Source organism: Mastigoproctus giganteus, chromosome 3 (assembly GCF_048544385.1).
Source record: "Mastigoproctus giganteus isolate SK-2022 chromosome 3, ASM4854438v1, whole genome shotgun sequence".
NCBI lineage: Eukaryota > Metazoa > Arthropoda > Arachnida > Uropygi > Thelyphonidae > Mastigoproctus > Mastigoproctus giganteus.
The window spans coordinates 97,887,476-97,908,547 of record NC_143577.1 but is presented as its reverse complement, the minus strand read 5'-3'; the positions used below and the strand labels follow the sequence as shown (position 1 = coordinate 97,908,547).

Below are 21,072 nucleotides of genomic sequence, written 5' to 3'. Positions count from 1 at the left end.
AATGATTTTGTAATAACTGAGAGCAAAATGGAGGAGAAATTGTTCAAGTTAAACATAACAAATAAACCCCGGGGGCTCACATCTGGTGAGTATGGGCTTGGCACACCCAAGGGTCCTGAGCCGGATATCATCATTCTTCACTTTCTTGGTGATTTCTTTCTACCTCTCTCTCTCTCTCTCTCTCTCTCTCTCTCTCTCTCTCTCTCTCTCTCTCTCTCTCTCTCAGGGTAACTCGGGAATTTGCAGCATCAGCCTCAGGCTTCCTTGCACCATATAACTAATAATAATAATAAGGCACCTGGGGTGGATGAGATCTATCCAGTTATATTAAAGGAGGCGGCAAAGCAACTAAGCAAACCCTTAGCCATAATTATGAGAGCATCCTTGGACTCACGGGAGGTCGCCACGGACTGGAGGTGTGCAAATGTAGCCCCAATTCACAAAGGGGGATCGAAGATTGACACGAGTAATTACAGACCGGTTAGTTTAACTTCTGTTCTGGGTAAAATAATGGAGTCACTGGTTAAAGATGCATTGCAGGATCATCTAGACAAGGCTGCAGCAATAATTCAGACACAGCATGGGTTTGTTAAGGGTAAGTCTTGTCTTAAAAATTTGATAGGGTATTATGATGTGGTTACAAAGGAACTGGATGCAAAAAATAATTTTGATATCATATATTTCGATTTCAGGAATGCTTTTGACACTGTTGTGCATGGAAGACTATTGTACAAATTGGAGCAGAATGGTATTAAGGGTAAGTTGCTACAATGGATAAAAGGATGGTTGAGTGGGAGAAGACAGAAGGTGGTAATTAATGGGTGCTGCTCTTCATGAACTAATGTTATTAGTGGAGTCCCACAGGGTTTGGTGTTGGGTTCTCTGTTGTTTTGTATATATCAGTCTTAGTGTCGAAGTTTGCAGATGATACAAAGGTTGGCAGGGTTGTTAATTACAGTAATGGCAGTGTGCTACTGCAACAGGATCTAGATAATTTGGGCAGATAGGCTAAGAAGTGGCAACTGAAGTTTAACCTTGACAAATGCAAAGTACTGCATATAGGTAGAAGTAACCCCAGAGAAACGTACCAACTGTGTGGTACTACACTTAAGGTGGTAGAAAATGAAAAAGACCTGGGAGTAATTGTGCAGTCAGATATGAAGTTTTCTGAGCAATGCAGACAGGTTGCCAGGGCAGGTCATGGGGTTTTTTCAATGATATATACGAATTTTGCTAAAGGGAAAAGGAGGTGATTGTCCCCCTGTATAAGGCAATGGTCAGGCCTCGTCTTGAGTACTGCGTACAGGTCTGGAGGCCTCATTTTAGAAAGGATGTAGATTTGCTTGAGCATGTACAGAGAAGGGCAACAAGATTGGTGAGGGGAATAAATAAAAATAAATTTTCTCTTTATACTCCGGGACGACCAAGCGGTTAGAGGAGTTTTACAAGATACACAGAATACAAGAAACAGCACTGTATTCAGCAGTCACGGGCTTGAACCCCGGTCACTCAAGGCACGTGTACTTATGCACCTGCGCGCCTGACCACTAGGCTACAGCGGAATGAAGGGATCCTCTTACCAAGAGAGGCTTAAGTTCTGCAAATTGCAGTGACTGGAGACTAGGCACCTGCATGGTGATCTGATTGAGGTGTATAAGGCCTTGAATGGGTTGAGCACGCTGAATTCTGATGGGATCCTTCCACTTGTTCAGATTATTAACCTAAGGGAGCATAAATGCAAATTAAGAAAAGACAGATGTGCGGAAATTTGCCTTTAGCCAGCGGGTGGTTAATTGCTGGAACAAACTTCCATCTGTCGTTGTGTCAATTCGGTGCACCAGGAACATATTCTGTATGTGTATGCACAATCCATCAAAATTTCAAGTTAATGCTAGCAGCAAGTCCTGTTGAATGTGATTACACGGTTCTCATTGGTAAAACAGTGTGATTTGGAATCAAAAGATTGTATGCTTCATCAGTGTGAAAAATGTCCAGGAACAGATGAATTAAAAAAGTTTCTAGAGAATATTTTTGAAAACAATGAACCAGAAGATATTAATGAATTTAAACAATGACAGAGATACACTGGACACAAAGCAATTAACAACAGAAGATTTTATTGAAGAGTTGAGTACAAAGATGTTTAATCTTTCCTGTCATCACTACATTGCTAAACATCAAAGCTACCATTTGAAGTCAACAAAGGAAAGCCTAATGACAGGAGAATTGGTCATCTTGATGTATTTTGCAGAAAATTATTCATTTGTTGTGCAAGATGTTGTTCAAGGGTTCCACTCGGAGAATAGCCATGATACATTGCATTCATTTGTCATTTATTACAAGGATGTTGAACTTCAGAATATAAGTTTCTGCATAATCAGTGACTGCCTTCGACATGACACAATTGCAGTGCATGTTTTTCTAACCAACTTAATTGAATATTTGAAGAGTTTCATGACAGAAATCAGGCACATTTACTACTTCAGTGATGGTTCTGTAGCAAAATACAAGAATTTCAAGAATTTTATTAATTTGTGTCATCATCAAAAGGATTTTGATATTAGTGCTGAATGGAATTTCTTTGGCACTAGCCATGGCAAGTCACTATATAATTAAATTGGTGGAACAATAAAATGATTGGCAGCACGTGGAAGTCTCCAATGGCCAATTGAAAACCAAATCCTGACACCAAGAAACATGTTTGAATTTTGTGACAAGCATGTGACTGGAATAAAATTCTGTTTTATTTCTAGAGAGGAAATTGAGCAAGTAAGGCCATTTCAAGAGAAAAGATTCATGGACGGTCACTATTGCTGGAACAAGAGAAAATCGTCAGTTCATTCCTAGTGATGCAAGACAGATTCATGTTTGCAGAGTATCAAATGACACACCATCACATTTGTAGATCAGACTAGTGAAACCAATATTCAATGTGCCAATTGTTAATTTACAACCTGACCAATAATATTGCCTGTATTTATGACAAAAATCGGTGGATTGAAAATATTTGTGAAATTCCATTTGAAGAACATGATGTATTGAAGAACATCATCATGGAGTATTAGCATTAGCATTAGTAGAGGCATATGATGCAAGAAAGCAAGCTTATTCAGCATCAGCCAAAAAAAAAAAAAAAACACACCACTCCCATTTCACCCCTCCGTTCGTTCGAAATACCTGTCCAGTTGAGCTTTAAATTTGTTTAGGCTATCAACTTCAACAACAAGTGATGGAAGTCGGTTCCACCAAACAACCACCCGCTGGCCAAAGGCAAATTTCAGCACATCTATCCGACATCCGTCCTTCCTCAATTTGAATTTATGCCCTCTGAGGTGATTATTCTGAGCAAAATGAAGAATCCCATTGGCATTGAGCATGCTCAAACCATTCAAAGCCTTATACACCTCTATCAGATCACCTCGCCGGTGCCTAGTCTCCAGACTCTGTAATTTGCAAAACTTAAGCCTTTCTTCGTAAGAGCAACCCTTTGTTCCATTCACTAATCTTGTTGCCCTTCTCTGTACCCGTTCCAGCAGCTCTACATCCTTCTTGAAATGAGGCCTCCAGACCTGTATACAGTACTCAAGATGTGGCCTAACCATTGCCTTATACAAGGGAATAATCACCTCCTTATCCCTGCTAGAAAACTTCCTGTATATCATTGACAAGACACCATGAGATACTCTTGCAGCTCGTCTGCACTGCTCAGAGAACTTCATATCTGCCTGCACAATTACCCCCAGGTCCTTTTCATTCTCCACCACTGTCAGTGTAGTACCGCAGAGTTGATACGTTGCTCTGGGGTTACTATTTCCCATATGTAGTACTTTACATTTGTCAATGTTAAACTTCATTTGCCACATCTCAGCCCATCTGTTCAACCTTTCCAGATCCTGTTGCAGCAGCATAGCATCAGTAGTGTCCTTAACAACCCTGCCAACCTTTGTATCATCTGCAAACGTGGACATTAAACTTGATATCCCATCATCAATATCATTCATAAACACCGAAAACAACAACGGACCCAACACTGAACCCTGAGGAACTCCACTAATAACATTAGTCCACGTTGAGCAGTGTCCATTGATTACCACTCTCTGTCTTCTGCCACTCAACCATCCCCTTATCCATAGCAGCAATTTGCCTCCAATGCCACACTGCTCCAATTTGTGCAGCAGTCTTCCATGTGCAACAGTATCAAAAGCCTTTCTAAGATCCAAATATATAATATCAAAGTTATTCCCTGCATCCAGTTCTTTTGTGACTACATCATAGTATCCAATCAAATTGGTCAGGCAAGACCTACCCTTAACAAAACCATGCTGCGTCTGAGCTATAACTGAATTCTTGTCTAGATGATCCTGCAGTGCTTCTTTAACCAGTGCCTCCATTAATTTACCTGGAACAGAAATTAAACTAACAGGTCTATAATTACTTGTTTCAGCCTTTGATCCTCCTTTGTGAATTGGGGTTACATTTGCACATCTCCAGTCTATGGGTGCCTCCCCTGAGTCCAAAGAAGCTCTCATAATTATGGCTAGGGGTTTGCTTACTTCCTTTGCTGCCTCCTTTAATATAACTGGATAGATCCCATCCACCCCAGGTGCCTTTTTTATGTTTATCCTCAACAATCTCTCCTCCACTTCCCTCTCAGTTATTACAAAATCATCCAGCTCACTGCCAATGTTTACTTTACCTACATCATTCTCCTTCCTGAATAACTCCTCATGCGTGAATGTAGACGCAAAATACTCGTTTAGATTGTTAGCCACCTGAGCAGGATCCTCAACTGTTGAACCATCAATATCCAGTGGACCAATCTGATTCATCCCTTTCCTTCTTGAGTTTAAATATGGAAAGAACTCTTTTCTGTTTTTCTTTGCATCCTTTGCTAAGGATTTTTCGTAGTCTGCCTTTGCCTGCCTAATCTCCTTTGTGACTTGGTTACAGACCAACTTATATCTATCATAGGCTTCCATGTCAACCATTAATTTGTATGTATCCCATGCATTTTTCTTCTCTGCCACATGTCTCATTAGTTCATCTGACAACCATTTAGGCCTAAACCTTGAAGAATATTTCTTAGTTGGTATGTAAAGCCTGGTAGCCTCCAAGATTAGTTCCTCGAATGCTTCCCATTTTGAGTTTGCTGTTGGTAACATCATCAGTTGGTCCCACTGTATAGAATTTAAATACTGTCTCAGACCATCATAGTCGCCTTTACGAAACAAAAACCCTTCCCTTTACCTCTCATGGTAGTTACCTCCTTGAGTAAATCCCACTTCAACACAGTGTGTTGAAGTGGAATTTACTCCAGTGAAATGAGTAACTCGCTCATTTCACTGGCCTGCTATACATGTCTGCTGGATTCCTGAACAACAAATTATTGCCAATCTTCCACCTCCAAAAACAACAATGGGATGACAATATAGCTTGCCTGAAGTAGTAATATCAACCATCAATGAAAAATTCCCGTCCATTACAGAGCAGTGATTCAATATCCTCACACTCACTTGCTTATTTCAAATTGTATTGTGTTTTAAATAAAGTTTGTTACAGTTATAACTTCTTTCAAGCTTAGAAACCAATAGAACATCATCTTTATGCTTGGAATCCTGAATAAAGACCACTTTTCAGGCTTGGGAACTTGCACTAAACAAACCCATGCAATTTCTTTTCTTGCCATTTGCACCCCTAATGTAAAAAATACAGATCTTTTTGTGCATTGGCAATATATCCTTTCTCCTTTAACCAAAGGGCAGAGTAAACTGCATAAAAAATTTCACTCTTGTAAATGCAATAGTTCTGTCCTTATTGAGATGTGAAACCTCACCATCAAATAGGTACGCAAACATTATGTGGAAAATATAAAATGTTTAAGACCGTTTTTTAGGCCTTAAGTAGCAAGATACAAAACTGAAAAACCATGATTCTTGTAGCTTAAAACCTGCTCTTTCCAATGGTGGCAAAAACGAGAGAATGGAAGGTGTCCCACATTAAAATATTTACCCCTAAATATAGGTCAAATTTTGACTTTCAAATATTGAGTCTATCTTTGAAGGAAAATATCTCAGCCAGCAAACAAGTATAAGAGCTCATATTTAGTTGTGCTGAATTCATGCAGATGTTAAATGGAATGCCCAAAGAAGAAGGTATCAAAAGTTTTTATTTCAAAGTCTTGCTTAAATTTGTCGCAACAACTTTTTGGTGCTAATTTTAAACCGCATTGTAAAAAATGTGGTTTTTGAGCATGGACACCAAAAGTTTTGCATTCTCTGCCAAAAGTTAACTAGGTATACCAAGTTTCAGAGCAATACCTCTCAATGTTGTGCAACAGTAACGCTTAAAACTGAATTTTTTCTGAATTCCTCTGCATAACACAAGTGAACTCCTAAAAAGGTGCTAGTGTCTCAAGCATAATATCTTTTGAACTGAATTTTTGCGCAGCTTCTTTGGAAACCTGTTTAAACATCTACTCAAAGTTTCAACAAAATCGAAGATGGCCAAGCAGGGGCCATCTTCAAAATTAGGCCACTTGACACGGAATCACCTGCTATCAAGACAATCATTCTTATAAAGGTGGTCAATAATGGACATGGCATTAACATAAGTGCTTTTAAAAGAAACAATGCAAGTGAATTAAAGGGAATTGCATGGCAATAAATGTCATTATTATTCCTAGTTTTAAAATGTCAAAAATACTGCTTAGTTTTTAGAAATTAAACAGGCAGCCACCAAATCATTTGTAGTTTTTAAATCTTAAAAAAATGTTTAAACTATCTCACTACACTTCTTGGTAAACGTTATTGTACATTTTATTTATGAAGAAAATACACTCATTCTAGTTTGCTTTTTTAACAAGAATGTTTATTTTTATTAGTTCATTACACAAGAAGTTCAATTACAGCTCACTTAGGTGATTGGACCTGTGTTAAATAAAACAGGGAAGCCATAGTTAAAATTATTTTAAAAAAAAAAAACTTTTTTTAAGTTTTTAAGTTAAAAGGGATATAGTAAGGGTTTGTCAAATTTTAAAATTCTTTTAACTGCAACAGTGACAACCTTTTGAATTTTGCTTTAAGAAAATTTTATTAAGCATTTGAATTAATTAGCAGACCTTTCAGGTCACTATAGAAATTTTCTATCCTAATTGTTTATGCATGGACTGCAGTATCAATCACCATCAGGTTGGTGATCTTGCAGTCCAGAGGAATGAAGACTTTTGAAAATATGAAATTGAAAAGTGGCGCTGAAAGCCAATGCCTAAACTGATAATCATTTCCTTTAAGTATAGTATTATAAACTTTGTTCATTTACTGTAAATAGTTTCTTCTAGTTTACTTCTTTTTTTTTTTTTTTTTGTAGCCATATGGTGATTCAAAGTACTGCTCAAATTGAAAACTTATGCTTCTGTTAACTGTAATCATATAATTAATGTTATCATCTACAGTGATAATGTTATTTCTTTCAGTTAAAAAATAATTATATTTACTTACCTCTTCAATGCTACTGGTGCAAGGTGTTATAGGTCGACCATTAACCATGGGAGTTACATGATCATCTTGAATAAGACTAACAGTGGAATCTGATTGATTGACAGCACTATCATAATCTTGGTTATCTTCATCATCAGCATCCAGATCCGAAGGACTAACAAAAAAAATCAATGTTTTAAAAATTGCACACAAAGTTGGCAGCACAGAATATTTCAAAATTGACTCTACTGCAGTGACTTTATTACATACTACTGGAATGATGCACATATATATATATAGGTAGTTCCCGACTTTACAAGTTAATTCGTTCCTAACGCATGCTCGTAAAGCAGGAATTTATTTCCCATAGACATAATGTTAAAAATACGGGTTACGTTCTCAACAATGAAATTAGTTAGCTAATTAGTTTGTGTTTAAACAATGATTGATTTATCCAAAGAAATGAAAACATAACCTGTAAAATCAAGCAAATTATAATAATAAGGAAATTATTTATGACTTACAAATTTTAAAGAATGTTTATTCTTCATCATTGACTAAATGCACACTCGTTGATCACTCATTATTGGCTTGACACTCGGTTTGTTGCACAAGGATTCGTCTTCTTCAGAAATGCTTCAAGAGGCATTTGTCTCCAAGATAATCTTCTCTTTTCTTTATAAATTTCAATAGCATGCATAGGCATTCTTTAACAGAAGCACAAATTGCAACTAACACGATTTGTGCGGAGTAACAAGTTTACAAAGCTTAAAAAAAAAAGAAATTAACATTATCGCCTATGCGAGTGTCCACTCTGTATCTTACTACTCTGTGATTCCACCTATCAGTATTTTTTCATGAATGCATTAACATGGAGTTTACTACCCATTTATAACTGCTTGCAGTAACAGAAAAGCCCAATAAACCGGACAGTGCAAATTGTTTGTTTTATGGTAGTGACTTCCAGAAATGTGCTTTAGAAAAATATCACAAAGCCATTCAAAATTGGTTCTAATAACAAAACATATGATAATGATGAAAGTGCAGTGCATTTTAATGATTTCCATTGGCAACTAATACAATTTACGCTATAAAAACGAACTCTTTTTTTTTCTTTCTTTCTTTTTTTTTTTTTTTTATGTAAACCCCAAACACGAGAGGTATTAGAACCTATAGTACTTAGTACCATGCTTGGGTTGGAGGTTGAGAAGATGAAAGAAGATATTTGTTGACATTGAACTTGAACTTCTGTAGACTATAATTTTCAGGAAATACATATGAAGGAAGGTTGTTCCAGAAAACGGCAGTTGAATGAATAAACGAGGAAGATGAAAAGTTGGTTCTGTGAGTTTGAATTGGACAGTAAACAGATGTTGGCTGGTAGCTGCATGTGTTTGGACTGTTTTGAAAGAGAGAGCGGGAATTATAGAAGCCAATTCAGAAGAACAGTGCCCATGGAAGTATCTGTAGAAGAGGCATGCAGCAGAAACAGTACGTCTATGAGACAGCGAGTGCAGAGAGACTGGTAGAGATGAATCATTAATTAACCTAACTACCCTCTTCTGAATGGAATCAAGAAGCCTGAGAGAGGTTTTGGTGGCACAACCCCAGATGTGGGAACAATATTCCACGGTAGGGCAGAATTGCGATTTGTAAAGAGTGAACAGCTGTTTGAAAGAAAAATAACGCCGAGAGCGAAACAGAAAACCAAATTTTTTAGATGCAGAGGAAGCAATATTTGTAATGTGCTTGTGCCAGGAGAGATTAGAAGTCAGGGTAATCCCCAAAAGAGATATATCATTTTGCCTAGAAATCGGAGTGTCACCAAAGATAAGCGTAGGAGCAGAAGAATCCTTTTTGTGAGATATAAGACAAGACTGAGTTTTAGAAGGGTTGAAATCAACTAAGTTGTCTTTGCCCCACTGGAGAATTACCTGAAAATCGGCATTTAACGAATTGGTAGCAGATTTTCAAGAAGTTGAAGCTGATTGAGCAGGACAAGGTTTCTCAAAATGGAAAGTGGAATGCAATGTGCTATCATCGGCAAAACTATGGATAGGATTTCCAGTCAATGGAAGAAGGTCATTAATATACAAGAGGAAAAGAGTGGGGGAAAGAACTGAACCTTGGGGAACACCAGCATTAGTGGAGAAGTTAGAAGACAGAGAGCCATCTACCATCACCCTCAGAGAACGATCAGAGAGAAAACTGGATAACCAATTACTAAAAACAGTTGTCAAACCATAAGATGGAAGCTTGTTTAGAAGACCTTTATGCCAAACACGATCAAAAGCCTTTGAGATGTCAAGAAAAACTACTTGTGTTTCCCCGAACCATTCCATTGAATTAGTCCATAAATGGTTAACATATACCAGAATATCACCAGTGGATCGACACTGATGGAATCCATACTGGCGATCGTTGATCAGACAGAATGTTTCTAGGTACTTTAAGAGCTGGCGGTTAATTGATTTCTCCATTACTTTAGAAAGAGTAGAAGTAATTGCAATGGGACAATAATTGGATGGGAGGGATTTGTCATCCTTTTTAGGAACTGGCTAGATATAAGCAAATTTCCAAGCAGAAGGAAAAACACCTTTGGAATAAGAAAGTGAAAAAAGGCCGTCAAGAGCAGTAGTACGTTCAGGAGCACAGGTTTTGAGAACAAGTGGAGAAATACCATCGGGACCTGGAGCTTTCTTAGCATCAAGATTCGTCAAAATCCTTCTGACATCCTTTTGACGGAAGACCACAGGAGGCATTGAATGGAGTGTGTTGGGAATGGTGGGAGGCGTTTTTTACCAAGATCATTAATACATGAGTTGGCAGAAAAATGGGATGCTAGCAGGTCAGCTTTATCCTTGGCTGAAGTGACAACAGAACCATCTGATTTGGACAGAGGTGGGAGCAGAGATGGGCAAAGGTTGTGACCAATAGCTTTGGCAAGAGACCAGAATGCTCGGCTACCATTAGGGCAAGAAGCAAGTTTTCTACTCTTAGCCTGTTCAAACTCTAGTTTCGATTAATTAATTATTGCTTTACTATTGTTGCGATCAATCCGGTGTACTAACTAGTGGCTGGCTTGCGAACACCGTTTTAGAGCTGTACCTTCAAAATATAAGGAATATTGGTTCTCGCCACAATGTTCATCATAACCTCCGGTATTCTTGTAGATAAATGAACAATCGGGTGTGACTAGAAAATGGAAGCCAGCGGGAGTTGTGAAAATTAAAATCACCAAGGAAAATTACCTCACTGTTAGAAAAGTTGGAAAAGCTGGTGTAGGCAGAAAATGAAACTGAAGAATTAGAAACAAGCCTATTACGATATGCAACATTCTTCTCTTGAATAGCCTTAGCACATTCATTGGAAAACAAAGGTTTAGATAAAGGACGAGATTTTAAAGTGGAGTGTGGGATAAAGGATTCCATTCCTGCAAGAATAATTTCACTGACACGATCTGAGCAAACGTTGACATCAGAAGTTTTGAAACAGTAATCCGACCAAGGAAAAGAAATCTCGCAAGTCATCCCATTTTGCATTCTTGTAATGCCAAACAACACGAGGTTGGGAATAGCCATGAGATAAAGGCTCGATTGGAGAAGAGACAATCATCAAGTTGTGATCTGAAGTGCCTAAAGGACCACTCACTTCGACCGTGTACTTAGGTTGTTTGTGAGAAAAAGATCAAGCGTGTTGGCTATATGATTAGGATTGTCCGGTATTCTTGTAGATAAATGAACAATCGGTGTGACTAGAAAATGGAAGCCAGCGGGAGTTGTGAACATTAAAATCACCAAGGAAAATTACCTCACTGTTAGAAAAGTTGGACTGGAGAAAGTTAAATTGCAAAGAGAGGAAGTCAAAGAGCTCCAAGTGATTAGTGGAGTTGGGAGAATGGTAGAGACAACAGATAAATTTGACATAATGAGGTAGAGAGATTTTAAGCCAGAGAAGATCAAAGAGAGGGGATTCCAAATTGCCAAGTCTCTGATATGGAATATCAGAATGAACATATGCACAAGTACCACCTTTGAGGCAAAAGGAATCATACAGCGAATAATTTGGGCATCTGAAATGATCAGTAGTTGAATCTACCGATAACTGAGATTCTGTCAGAAAAAGTACATGGGGTTTGGCAGACTGCAAGTGGAAATGGACATCGTTGAGATTAGAATTGAGACCACGTATATTTGTGAAATGAATTAGGAAGTGTTTGGGAGGTTTAGATCTTTTCGCAGATAAGCTTGCTCGATTAGTTTGGCAATGACAAACTAATAGAGCAAGACATGCTGTATGAAGTAATGAAATATTTGGATATGGCATACACATTGTAAGAATATATCCAGATCCTTGACATAACGTGGACTCGACAATGCTCCCCACATACACACTACTCAGACCCCCTCCAGTCACTATCTGGTAGAGTAGAGGAACAAGATTATACACTAGCTGATCTGGAAGCCTCCTAGAGAGTTACCAATAGGTTCAATCCGGTGTACTAACTAGCGGCTGGCTTGCGAACACCGTTTTAGAGCTGTACCCTCAAAATATAAGGAATATTGGTTCTCGCCACAATGTTCATCATAACCTCAAAAGTCATCAATCATACTGCATGATGGAGATGGGGAAGGGTTGACCGGAACTTAGCTCTAGAGACTAAACATGGGTTCCACCATTTCAAGCCTCGAATAAGCAAAGTGGTGCACCGGTTGATGAGAGTCATCTACCACCTAGAACTAACACCTCTTAGTTATATAGCGAAAATTTCAACTTCCGAGGTTGTGGAACAATTACCAAAGCACAGTGTGCTACTGGGTTCACACTACAATATTTTCACGATACGATGGTGTCTCTCGAATGGATTAATATCGTAAAGCGGGGTACACTGTATTGTATAGCCAAAGTGCGTGGTTTGAAATGCAGTATTTATGAATGTTTAACATTCATTTTTTACAATTAATGTTCATATTTTCGATTTTGTTGATACTTGGAAAAAAATCTCGTAATGTGGAACCTGCCTGTATATACACTGTGCTGCCACTTTATTAGGTACACTTACATAGTAGCGTGTTGAGGCTCCTTTAGCCTTCAAAACAGCCTGAATTCATCTAAGCATGGATTGAACAAGATGCCGAAAATGTTTTGCAGCAGTGGAGTACCATGCAGACATGAGTGTGTCACAGTTCCTTGAGATTTGACAGAGGTTTAGGCATGCAGCGAACAGCACTTTCCAACTCATCCCAAAGATGTTCAATAGGATTGAGATCCGTAGAATGAGTGGGCCACTGCAGCAAAGAAACGTCATTGCCATGTTCCTGGAACCATTCCATAGTGATCTGGGCTTTTTGCACCGGCACATTATCCTGCTGGAAGTAACCATCTGATTGAGGATAAACTGTCAACACGAACGGATGCACTTGTTAGCAACTATGTTTAGGTACGATGTGGCATTCAGACATGAATCTATGGGTATCAATAGACCCAATGTGTGCCAAGAAAACATTCCTCACACCATAACACTGCCCCCACCACCTTGCACAGTAGTTGTCGGACATGACGAGTCCATGGATTCATGTTGTTTTTGCCAAATTCTGAGCCTTCCATCAACATGATGCACCAGGAACTTTGACTCATCAGACCAAGCAACTGTTTTCCAATCCTCGATAGTCCAGTGCTGGTGTTGCTGTGCCCACAGGAGGCATGCTCTCATTCTTCATTGATAACAAAGGTACGCGATGTGGCCGTTGGCTGTTTAGCCCATTCGCAACAAAGTGCAACTAGTGATCCGTTGCAATATTTTGTTCGTTGCACCATTCTTGATACACCCTTGAAACTGTGGTGCGTGAAAAGTTCAGGAGAACTGCCATTTCAGAGATGCTTTGTCCAGCACGTCTTGCACCTACCATGCCACATTCGAAGTCCGTTAGATCATTCCTTTTTCCCATTCTTACTACGGTTTGTACACTTAACTTATATTAGAAAGGTTGTTCTGCTGCATTAATATCCACAACTGTGGTCATGTGACTTGCAACGTTGCGGGATGAACCATTTGTGTGCACAGCAGTGGTGTACCTAATAAAGTGGCAGCACAGTGTACATGTATTTACAGTAAATACATTTTCAGTGTATAATAATCTATTTACATTCTATTTACAATTAAGATAAAGTAACCTTGGAGAGAACATTTTCACTTCAAGAAATTAGTCTTGACACTTGATCATTCTCTTCTTAAGATCACATGTTGAATGTGACCAAAAGAAGAGACTGATCAAATGTTGTACAGCTGGAAGTGATGTTCCAACAAGTGTGTGATAAAGATTTAGCTCCTTCCAGTGGTGCAATGCATCTTTATAGGAGGAGGATAATTGGAGTGATGCTGGTGGCATATCCATTCTTAGAATTGTTGATAGAGTTATCCCTCTAGTGACTGTTGCTAATAGTTTATCCCTAGTGACAGAGTATGTCTGCTTCATTTGCAGTATCTTTAGAAGAAAATTGGTCCTGAATGCTGTGATTTTGTCTTGAAGGGAGACCAATCCCTGTTCCCCATGAATGAGCAGCTAGCAGAGTTTAGAGAAGGATATCCAATTGGTTTTGTTCCGGAGGAAGTTTTGGGCAAAAGTTTGGAGTTGGAGGATGTCGGTAGGTGGAGGTAGAACTTTGAGGGTGTGCCATAGCACTTTTACCACCATCTGGTTGACAAGAAGCACATCTCCCTCTCAAGATCAAAAACCACTGTGTTAGGTATTTCTATTGGCCTAGAGGTGCCGTGAAAAAATTACTGGGACACTAAGGGTTCCGTGAACTGAGAAAGTTTGGGAACCTCTGTGATAGACTCTTCAGTGATGATGAAAAGATGACCTACACTGTTCCATTCTCTGTTGAGAGGAATGAAAACTTGAGGCCTGTGATGGTGAAATATGAGCAGAATTCTGGTCTGCAACTTCCTCCATAGGCTCCACTTGAGATGTTCTGCTGATGTGTGAACAGAAGGCACATTGTCACTGCTCTTGTATGTTTTAAGTAGAAGTTGTAAATGATGGCCTTCACAGCAATCGATAAGTAGTTGCATATGGTGTGTGTGTTGTCTGTTCAGAGTGAAGTAGGTACTAGTAGTCCTCTCCTGAGTGTGGAAGTGCTTGTAGGTAAGCCTTGCAGCATCCAGTGCATAACTCAATCATTTTGTTCACAGGATAGGCCAGGTATGTGTTTTCCAGAGTTCCTGGAGAGATGCAGAAGCAGTAATTTGAGGCACATAATCTGAACCAGTGTAGCGTAACTGGGATTAAGAATATTGCTGCCTCTAAGGAAGGTTCCACTGAAAGTAAGATGGTGGTTCGTGGTGTGTGGAAGAGGATGTGGAGAGAGCTCTGCAGGTGGACGATGGAAAAATCATAACTGCATGACATGACATAATTAGCTGATATACTTTTTTGGAACAAGTAGGTGGCAAAGATATCATGGCTTCTGGTGACATTTTCAATCTCTTTTGCTGATGTCTGGAAGCAACTTTTGCAATTGCTGATTTCAAAAGTTTGTGTTTCTTCCTTACATTTAACAGACAAATCTTCTGAGCCTTTCAATGATAGGAGGTCACCTATGGTCCTTGGTCGTGCCCAGTTCCATGGAGAAAAAAGGAAATGGTCATCAGTTGCAGGTACAGGGAAAAGTAGTTCTGAGAGTATGGCAGGAAGTGATGTTCCATCAAGGGAGTGATGAAGATTTAGTTTCTTAGAGTGCATCTTTATAGAAAGAAGGTAGTTGGAGTGATGCTGGGCCATATCCATTCTTATGATTGTTGACAGAGTTAGCCATAGTGTTTTTTTTTGGGAGTATTAGCAACTAAGGCCATATTGCTCCGGGGATATGCGGTGGTCATTCCCTGACCTTTCCGCATCCTCCGTATTTGGTGGTCACGGGCTCAAACCGCAGTCTAATCAAGAAGCGTGTGCTACGCACTGCTGCTCCTGCCCACCTGACTATGGAGGCACCTTAGCCGTAGTGATTGTTGCTAGTAGTTTATCTGTAGTGACAGAGTATGTATGTTTAATTTAGTGTCTTTAGAAAAATGGTCCAGAATGCTGTGATTTTGTCTTCAGAGAAGACTAACCCCTGTCCCTGTGAGTGAGCGGTTGGCAGAGTTTAGACAAGGATATCCAGTTGGATTTCTTCCAGAGGAAGCTTCTGATGGATGCTTGGAGTTGATGGAGTTAGAACTTTGAGAGCATGCCAAAGAACACTTGCTGCAATCTGGTTGATAACTAGCACTCTGCCTCTCAGCGAAGATCTAGCACACAGTCTTCTTCATTTCCCTAGTTTTCCACTGAAGTGGTTTATCTATTCACACCAGTTTTTTTGGGAGGAATTCGGGGTATTGCCTAGATACACTCCCAGATATTTGTGTCACTCGCTGGAACATGAGCGTAATAGAGAAACAAGATATTGCATTGAACACCCCTCTGAGAGAGCTAAATCATATTCAAATGTGCTCAAGCTAAACCTGCCCAAGGAAACAAATGGTGTTCATGTGCCACCCGACTAAGTAAGTCCTGATCAGTACAGAAACCAAAATGCCACATCACACGCCCTTGAACTGCACGCAGGAATTCACTCGTCACTTAGCCCTAAACAAACCCGGACCACTACCAGGTCTGCCACCAACTTGGTGTTGGATGCCAAACCGGAAAATGCCCAGACTACCAATCAAAACAGTTCGAATAGGAACAAAAACATTTGGATGGGCACCGCACTAGTTTCGAAGCTTCAGCCTTTCAAACCGGTTGGTTCATCACCCCAACTCTCCCCAAGCAGTTTGTTTGTATCACGTTTGGCTACGGATACGTCAGAAAAACTCATCACTGATGTACTGTTTGAGGAACTCCAGTTGAATTTACAGATTCAGAAACTGAACACTCATAGCACATCTTATGCTTCTTTTCGCATCTATTGTGACAGAAGCCAGTTTGAAAGGATTGGAACGTGTACCAAATGGCCCCTCAGCACCATCATCAGGCCATTTTATGAAACACGAAGCAGAAAAGAAGCAATACCCGTCAGAGGTGTCCAGACTCTGACTAGACGATGTATATCCATTCCCAACTAACAACCGAACTGCTCTACATGGGATTGGCCATAGCAAAAGGGCAATTCCATATTTCGCCTTTAACATACCTACGGAAAAGGGACTCAACGGTGATTGAAAACTACTCAAAATCTCCATCATCTCTATCTACGAATTTTACGATCCCTGTCCGTCTTCATCACAGGTGGACCAGACAGTATACATCCCTCGTCAAGGTCAGGAGACCCGCTTCATTCCAACTCCTATTTCAAAATGTGCAATCCATGAGGAACAAATTGAATGAAGTTGAGGAGCTCTTGCTGTCCAGTTCAATGGACGTGGTTTGCTTCGCAGAAACTTGACTTGATCCCAGTGAAGAAACACTTTCTTCTACTTGGCCTGCAAGATATCAGATGGTGTGTACATCTAGAGAAAACCGCAGGGGAGGAGGAGTAGCAATTTTGTTCAATGAGCAGGTATTTTCTATCCTCCACTCAGTATCGAGCCAGTCTGATTTTTTTGAGGCAGTTCTAGTCACACTAAAACCTAAAAACAACAACAGCCAGAACATTTCTCTCAACATTATCGCAGTGTATATCCCACCAGTTCCACACGCACAAGTAGCTGATGAACTCCTCAATTAGCTGATTAACCATCTCCATTCATCACTGAAGCATATCGTGTGTGGGGATTTCAATCTCCCAAATACCTTGGGGAGTCTCAAGAGAAGACTGAGTCAGCATCTAGACATATTAGGTCTTAAACTGGTGAGCACACCACCCACAAGGGGTGAAAGCACATTGGACCTCGTGTTTGCGTAAGAAAATTGTGTAGCTAATCAAAACCCGACAAGCAACATACAGTCTGATCATTCTCTCTGTGCAAACAGAAATGCTCATCACTTCTGGCAGGAGGAAAGTCACAGCCAAAACAATTACAGCGCCCAAATACCTCGATCCCGAAAGGTGTGTTTATGCCGCCCAGGCAATTCCATGGGATGTCCTTGAGAAATGCGACCCTGAACTTGGAATTGACCTAATGACAAGATGGATATCCACTATCTCTCTCTCTCTATGCTGCAACAAAGAAGCTAACCATTACAGAGCATTCAAGGGCCTGGTGGAGTCCAAAAGTCTCTGAAAGCTTCCACGTCAAACAGAACATGCACAAGCGGTGGAAAAACTCCGGCTCACCGTCGGACAGAACTGCATTCTCTCGAGCTAGGGCTCTTTTTATTAGAAACAAGAGGGAGACAATAAAACTTCACCTAGAGGCTACCATAAATAAAGGGAAGCCCTTCCATAGAAGCAAATCAGAGGACGCCATCGACTCACTCAATCTGAGCAGTTGGCTCGACCACATAACTAGGTTTGCAGCTCAGCCAGAATCCACTACACCAATGGAATTCCCAATCAGTCCGATTTGAACAGACCCCTTAAATTCAGTTCAACTCACCAAATATCAACTGATTGATGCAATAAATAGTTTAGCACCTATGGCTGCATCCGGCGCTGACGGGATTCCTCACTTTATGCTGAAATGCCCGAGTACATTTATTGTTGTTCCCATTCTGTCGTTATTCAACAAAATCCATCAAAAATTCTTCCCTCCTATATGGCATGTCTATCTAGTAAGACCACTGCCAAAAATACGCTCTGCTTCTCAGCCCAGTCACTTCCGTCCTATTTCTTCTGCATCAAACCTATTAAAGATATTTGAGAAATCTCTTCTGAAAACGTTAACCACGCAAATAATGCCACATCAGCCACCGCAGATCCACTATGCCACCCTGTCAAGATCCACCGCTACAAATCTAGTCACCACCACTACCAAGATCCTCGAGGCTTTTGAGCACGGTTCAGAAATCACTGTTACTTATATCAACGTCCAGGCAGCATTTGATTCCGTATCCATTCATGCGTTGGTAAGTCTATTACGTGAGTATTACACCTCATTGGCGGAGACGTGCTCTGCGCTACACCAGAACTATTACAGCTGGAGTCCCACAAGGTGGGGTCCTCTCTGGTATTTTGTTCTCAACTATTCTTCTGCCTTTCGTGACGGGCCGAACTGATATTTATCACCTTCGCTGATGATATAAAGCTGTTCACTGCTATCAACCCCGGAGACACTGCTGACTATACAAATGTCTTAATCGTACAGAAAATACAGAACCTCGAGGCCTTCCTCTCCGGTTTCGGCCTTCACATCAATCCTAAGAAGTCGAAACAGTTGACTTTCTCGCTCAAACGGAACCCAACAATGGTGCAACCCAATATAAGAGGATCCGCGATTTCTGCTGTTCAGCAACACACCGATCTGGGCATTATTTTTGACCAGAAGCTCTCCTTTCTACCACACATAGACCATCTGCAAAAAAAAATTCTGTTGACTCCTGTGGATGCTTAGGCAACAACTTATGCATGTCCATGACCAGGCCATTGCATGCAGGTATATTAAGACATGTGTCTATCTAGTCATTCATTTTGGAGCAGAAGTCTGGACCTCAACTGCCGCAACGCATCTGAGACGGATTTTTGCAGGCGAATTTTGGCTATTGAAGTGGGCCATATGGAATTTTCGGCTTCCCCCTGTACCAAAAGATGGCAGCAGCTCTAAACATCAGCTGTCTTCTTGCCATTATCCATGAGAGAAGACTCGTCTTTGCTGTAAAAATGATCGTTGGCATTATTTCGGACCCAGACTTCTGGGCTGATTGCGGTTGGAGGATCCCAGTCCCAAGACTTCGGGCCAATCCAGTTAAAGTTATCCGATCAGTTCTTAACCGTGCAAATGCTGCAGTACATATACTCCTCGGATGGCGACCTCCACAAGTTCGCATTGGATAAAAAATACAGGCAGAACTTACTCCATCCACTTCCTTCTCAGGACCATGTCACAGGACATTAGAACCTGCTCCCAAGGACCTATCCATCACTTCCATGGATCCCTCACTACATTGTTCCAACTTTCTGCTCCTGCTTAGATGACTCCAGCACTGTAAAAAGACTGCTCCCTGGAGAATAATTTAACATGATAACATGCTGTTGTGTATATATGTTCATATGTAAAGTTTTCATTTGCTTTCCTACACTTGTATAATTAGTAATAATATTATTTTTTTCTCCTATCTCATCCTTGTTTATTACATTGTATTAGCCTTTACTGTAATATTGTATTAGCCTTTGTAACCTTGTATTAGCCTTTACTGTAAACCCCTGGCTTGTAGCCATAAAGGGTTGTGTACAGCATGTGCATTTTGTATGCAATAAAGAGTTCTTCTTCTTCTTCTTCTTCCTCTTCTTCTAACATTTGCATTGGATGGGGGAGTCAGTTCTGGCTTTCCAACCCAGCTCAGAGACCACTGGTCTTTTAGTTGTTTAGTTTTGCACCTGATGCTTCAGTGTAGAGATTATGTGTTTTGGATGATTTCAAATTCACTCACTCTCATTGCATATAATAATTGTGATATCATCTGCAGAGCAGCAGATGATGCCACAATTATTCAGCAGCATTCATTGGAATAGTAGACTGGTGGAAATTTTTTTTAGGAATGTTCTATATCCAGTATGTAAAGTTGTGCAGAGAGTGGACAGCCATGATTTATCCCTCTAGAGTATGGCAAGGTGCGGGTGAGCTTATTATTCAGTTTCAAGTACAATTTGGCCTCTTTGTATAGCAGATGGATTGTGTGGATGATGTAGGGTCCAAATGCTTTCAGAGTGTCAAAAAGGTAGCTGTTCTCTACTCTGTCATAAGCCTTTTCCTGGTCAAAGCTAATTAGTGTTAGGTATTCCTGTTGGATGTTGCAGTGGAGAGGAAGTCACAGATCAGATGAAGATAGTTGTGTATTGATCTTCATGGTATAGAGTGCATTTTTTGTTGATTAAAGTGTAAAGTGTATTCGTGTCTAGCAGCACCGGAGGTTTCCCCCAACTCCGCGTTGCTTTCATTGTAGGTGTAACGGTTCACTGTAAAGGCCAGAGATTTAAAAGTGTATGGATTTTGTAAGTGTAGTGTTGTGTTTCGTTGTTCTTCTGGCCATTTAGCCGCTAGACCCCTGCTGGGGCCCAACGTTGTCCACACTTAGCCTCGTGGAGGCAGACCAGGTACCCAGTAATTGATATTTTACTCTGGCAGGCCCTGCTACCTAGTTTCCTGAGATTTCAGTGGCTAGGGCCTTAAAAAATAAATAAATAAATAAAATAAAATAATCGCTGAAAAAGGTTTAAGCCGAAAGAGTTTTGCGTGCGCGGTTTGAATTTGGACATATTTTAATTTTTAACATTGTGTGGGACGTTCGCTGGTGTATAGACAGAGTAGGTGAGGGAGACTAAAGACTGGGGGGAAAAGCCAGAAGTATGGGGACAATAGAGTAGGTGTCCCCAAAAGCAGTGGGGCAGGCCCATGCCCCACCAGAGGTAGAGAAGCGGGGAGTGGCAGGGGGAAAACAGGAAACCGTCTCCCCCCTGCCTGGGGATTGGGAATTAAAGTTGAATGGGACTAGGGAGTCCTATTCGGACCGCCATATAG

The 21,072-nt window shown here is 40.3% G+C and overlaps 1 protein-coding gene across 1 annotated transcript in view; it reads right to left on the bottom strand.

Annotated features, from left to right (window-relative positions):
- Positions 1-21,072, bottom strand: part of LOC150088174 (uncharacterized) — a 137,168-nt gene that overhangs the window by 22,479 nt on the left and 93,617 nt on the right. Inside the window, exon 4 of the mRNA XM_090370601.1 lies at positions 7,497-7,650. Coding sequence (XP_090226727.1) covers positions 7,497-7,650 — 154 coding nt within the window. The remainder of the gene's footprint in view (positions 1-7,496; positions 7,651-21,072) is intronic.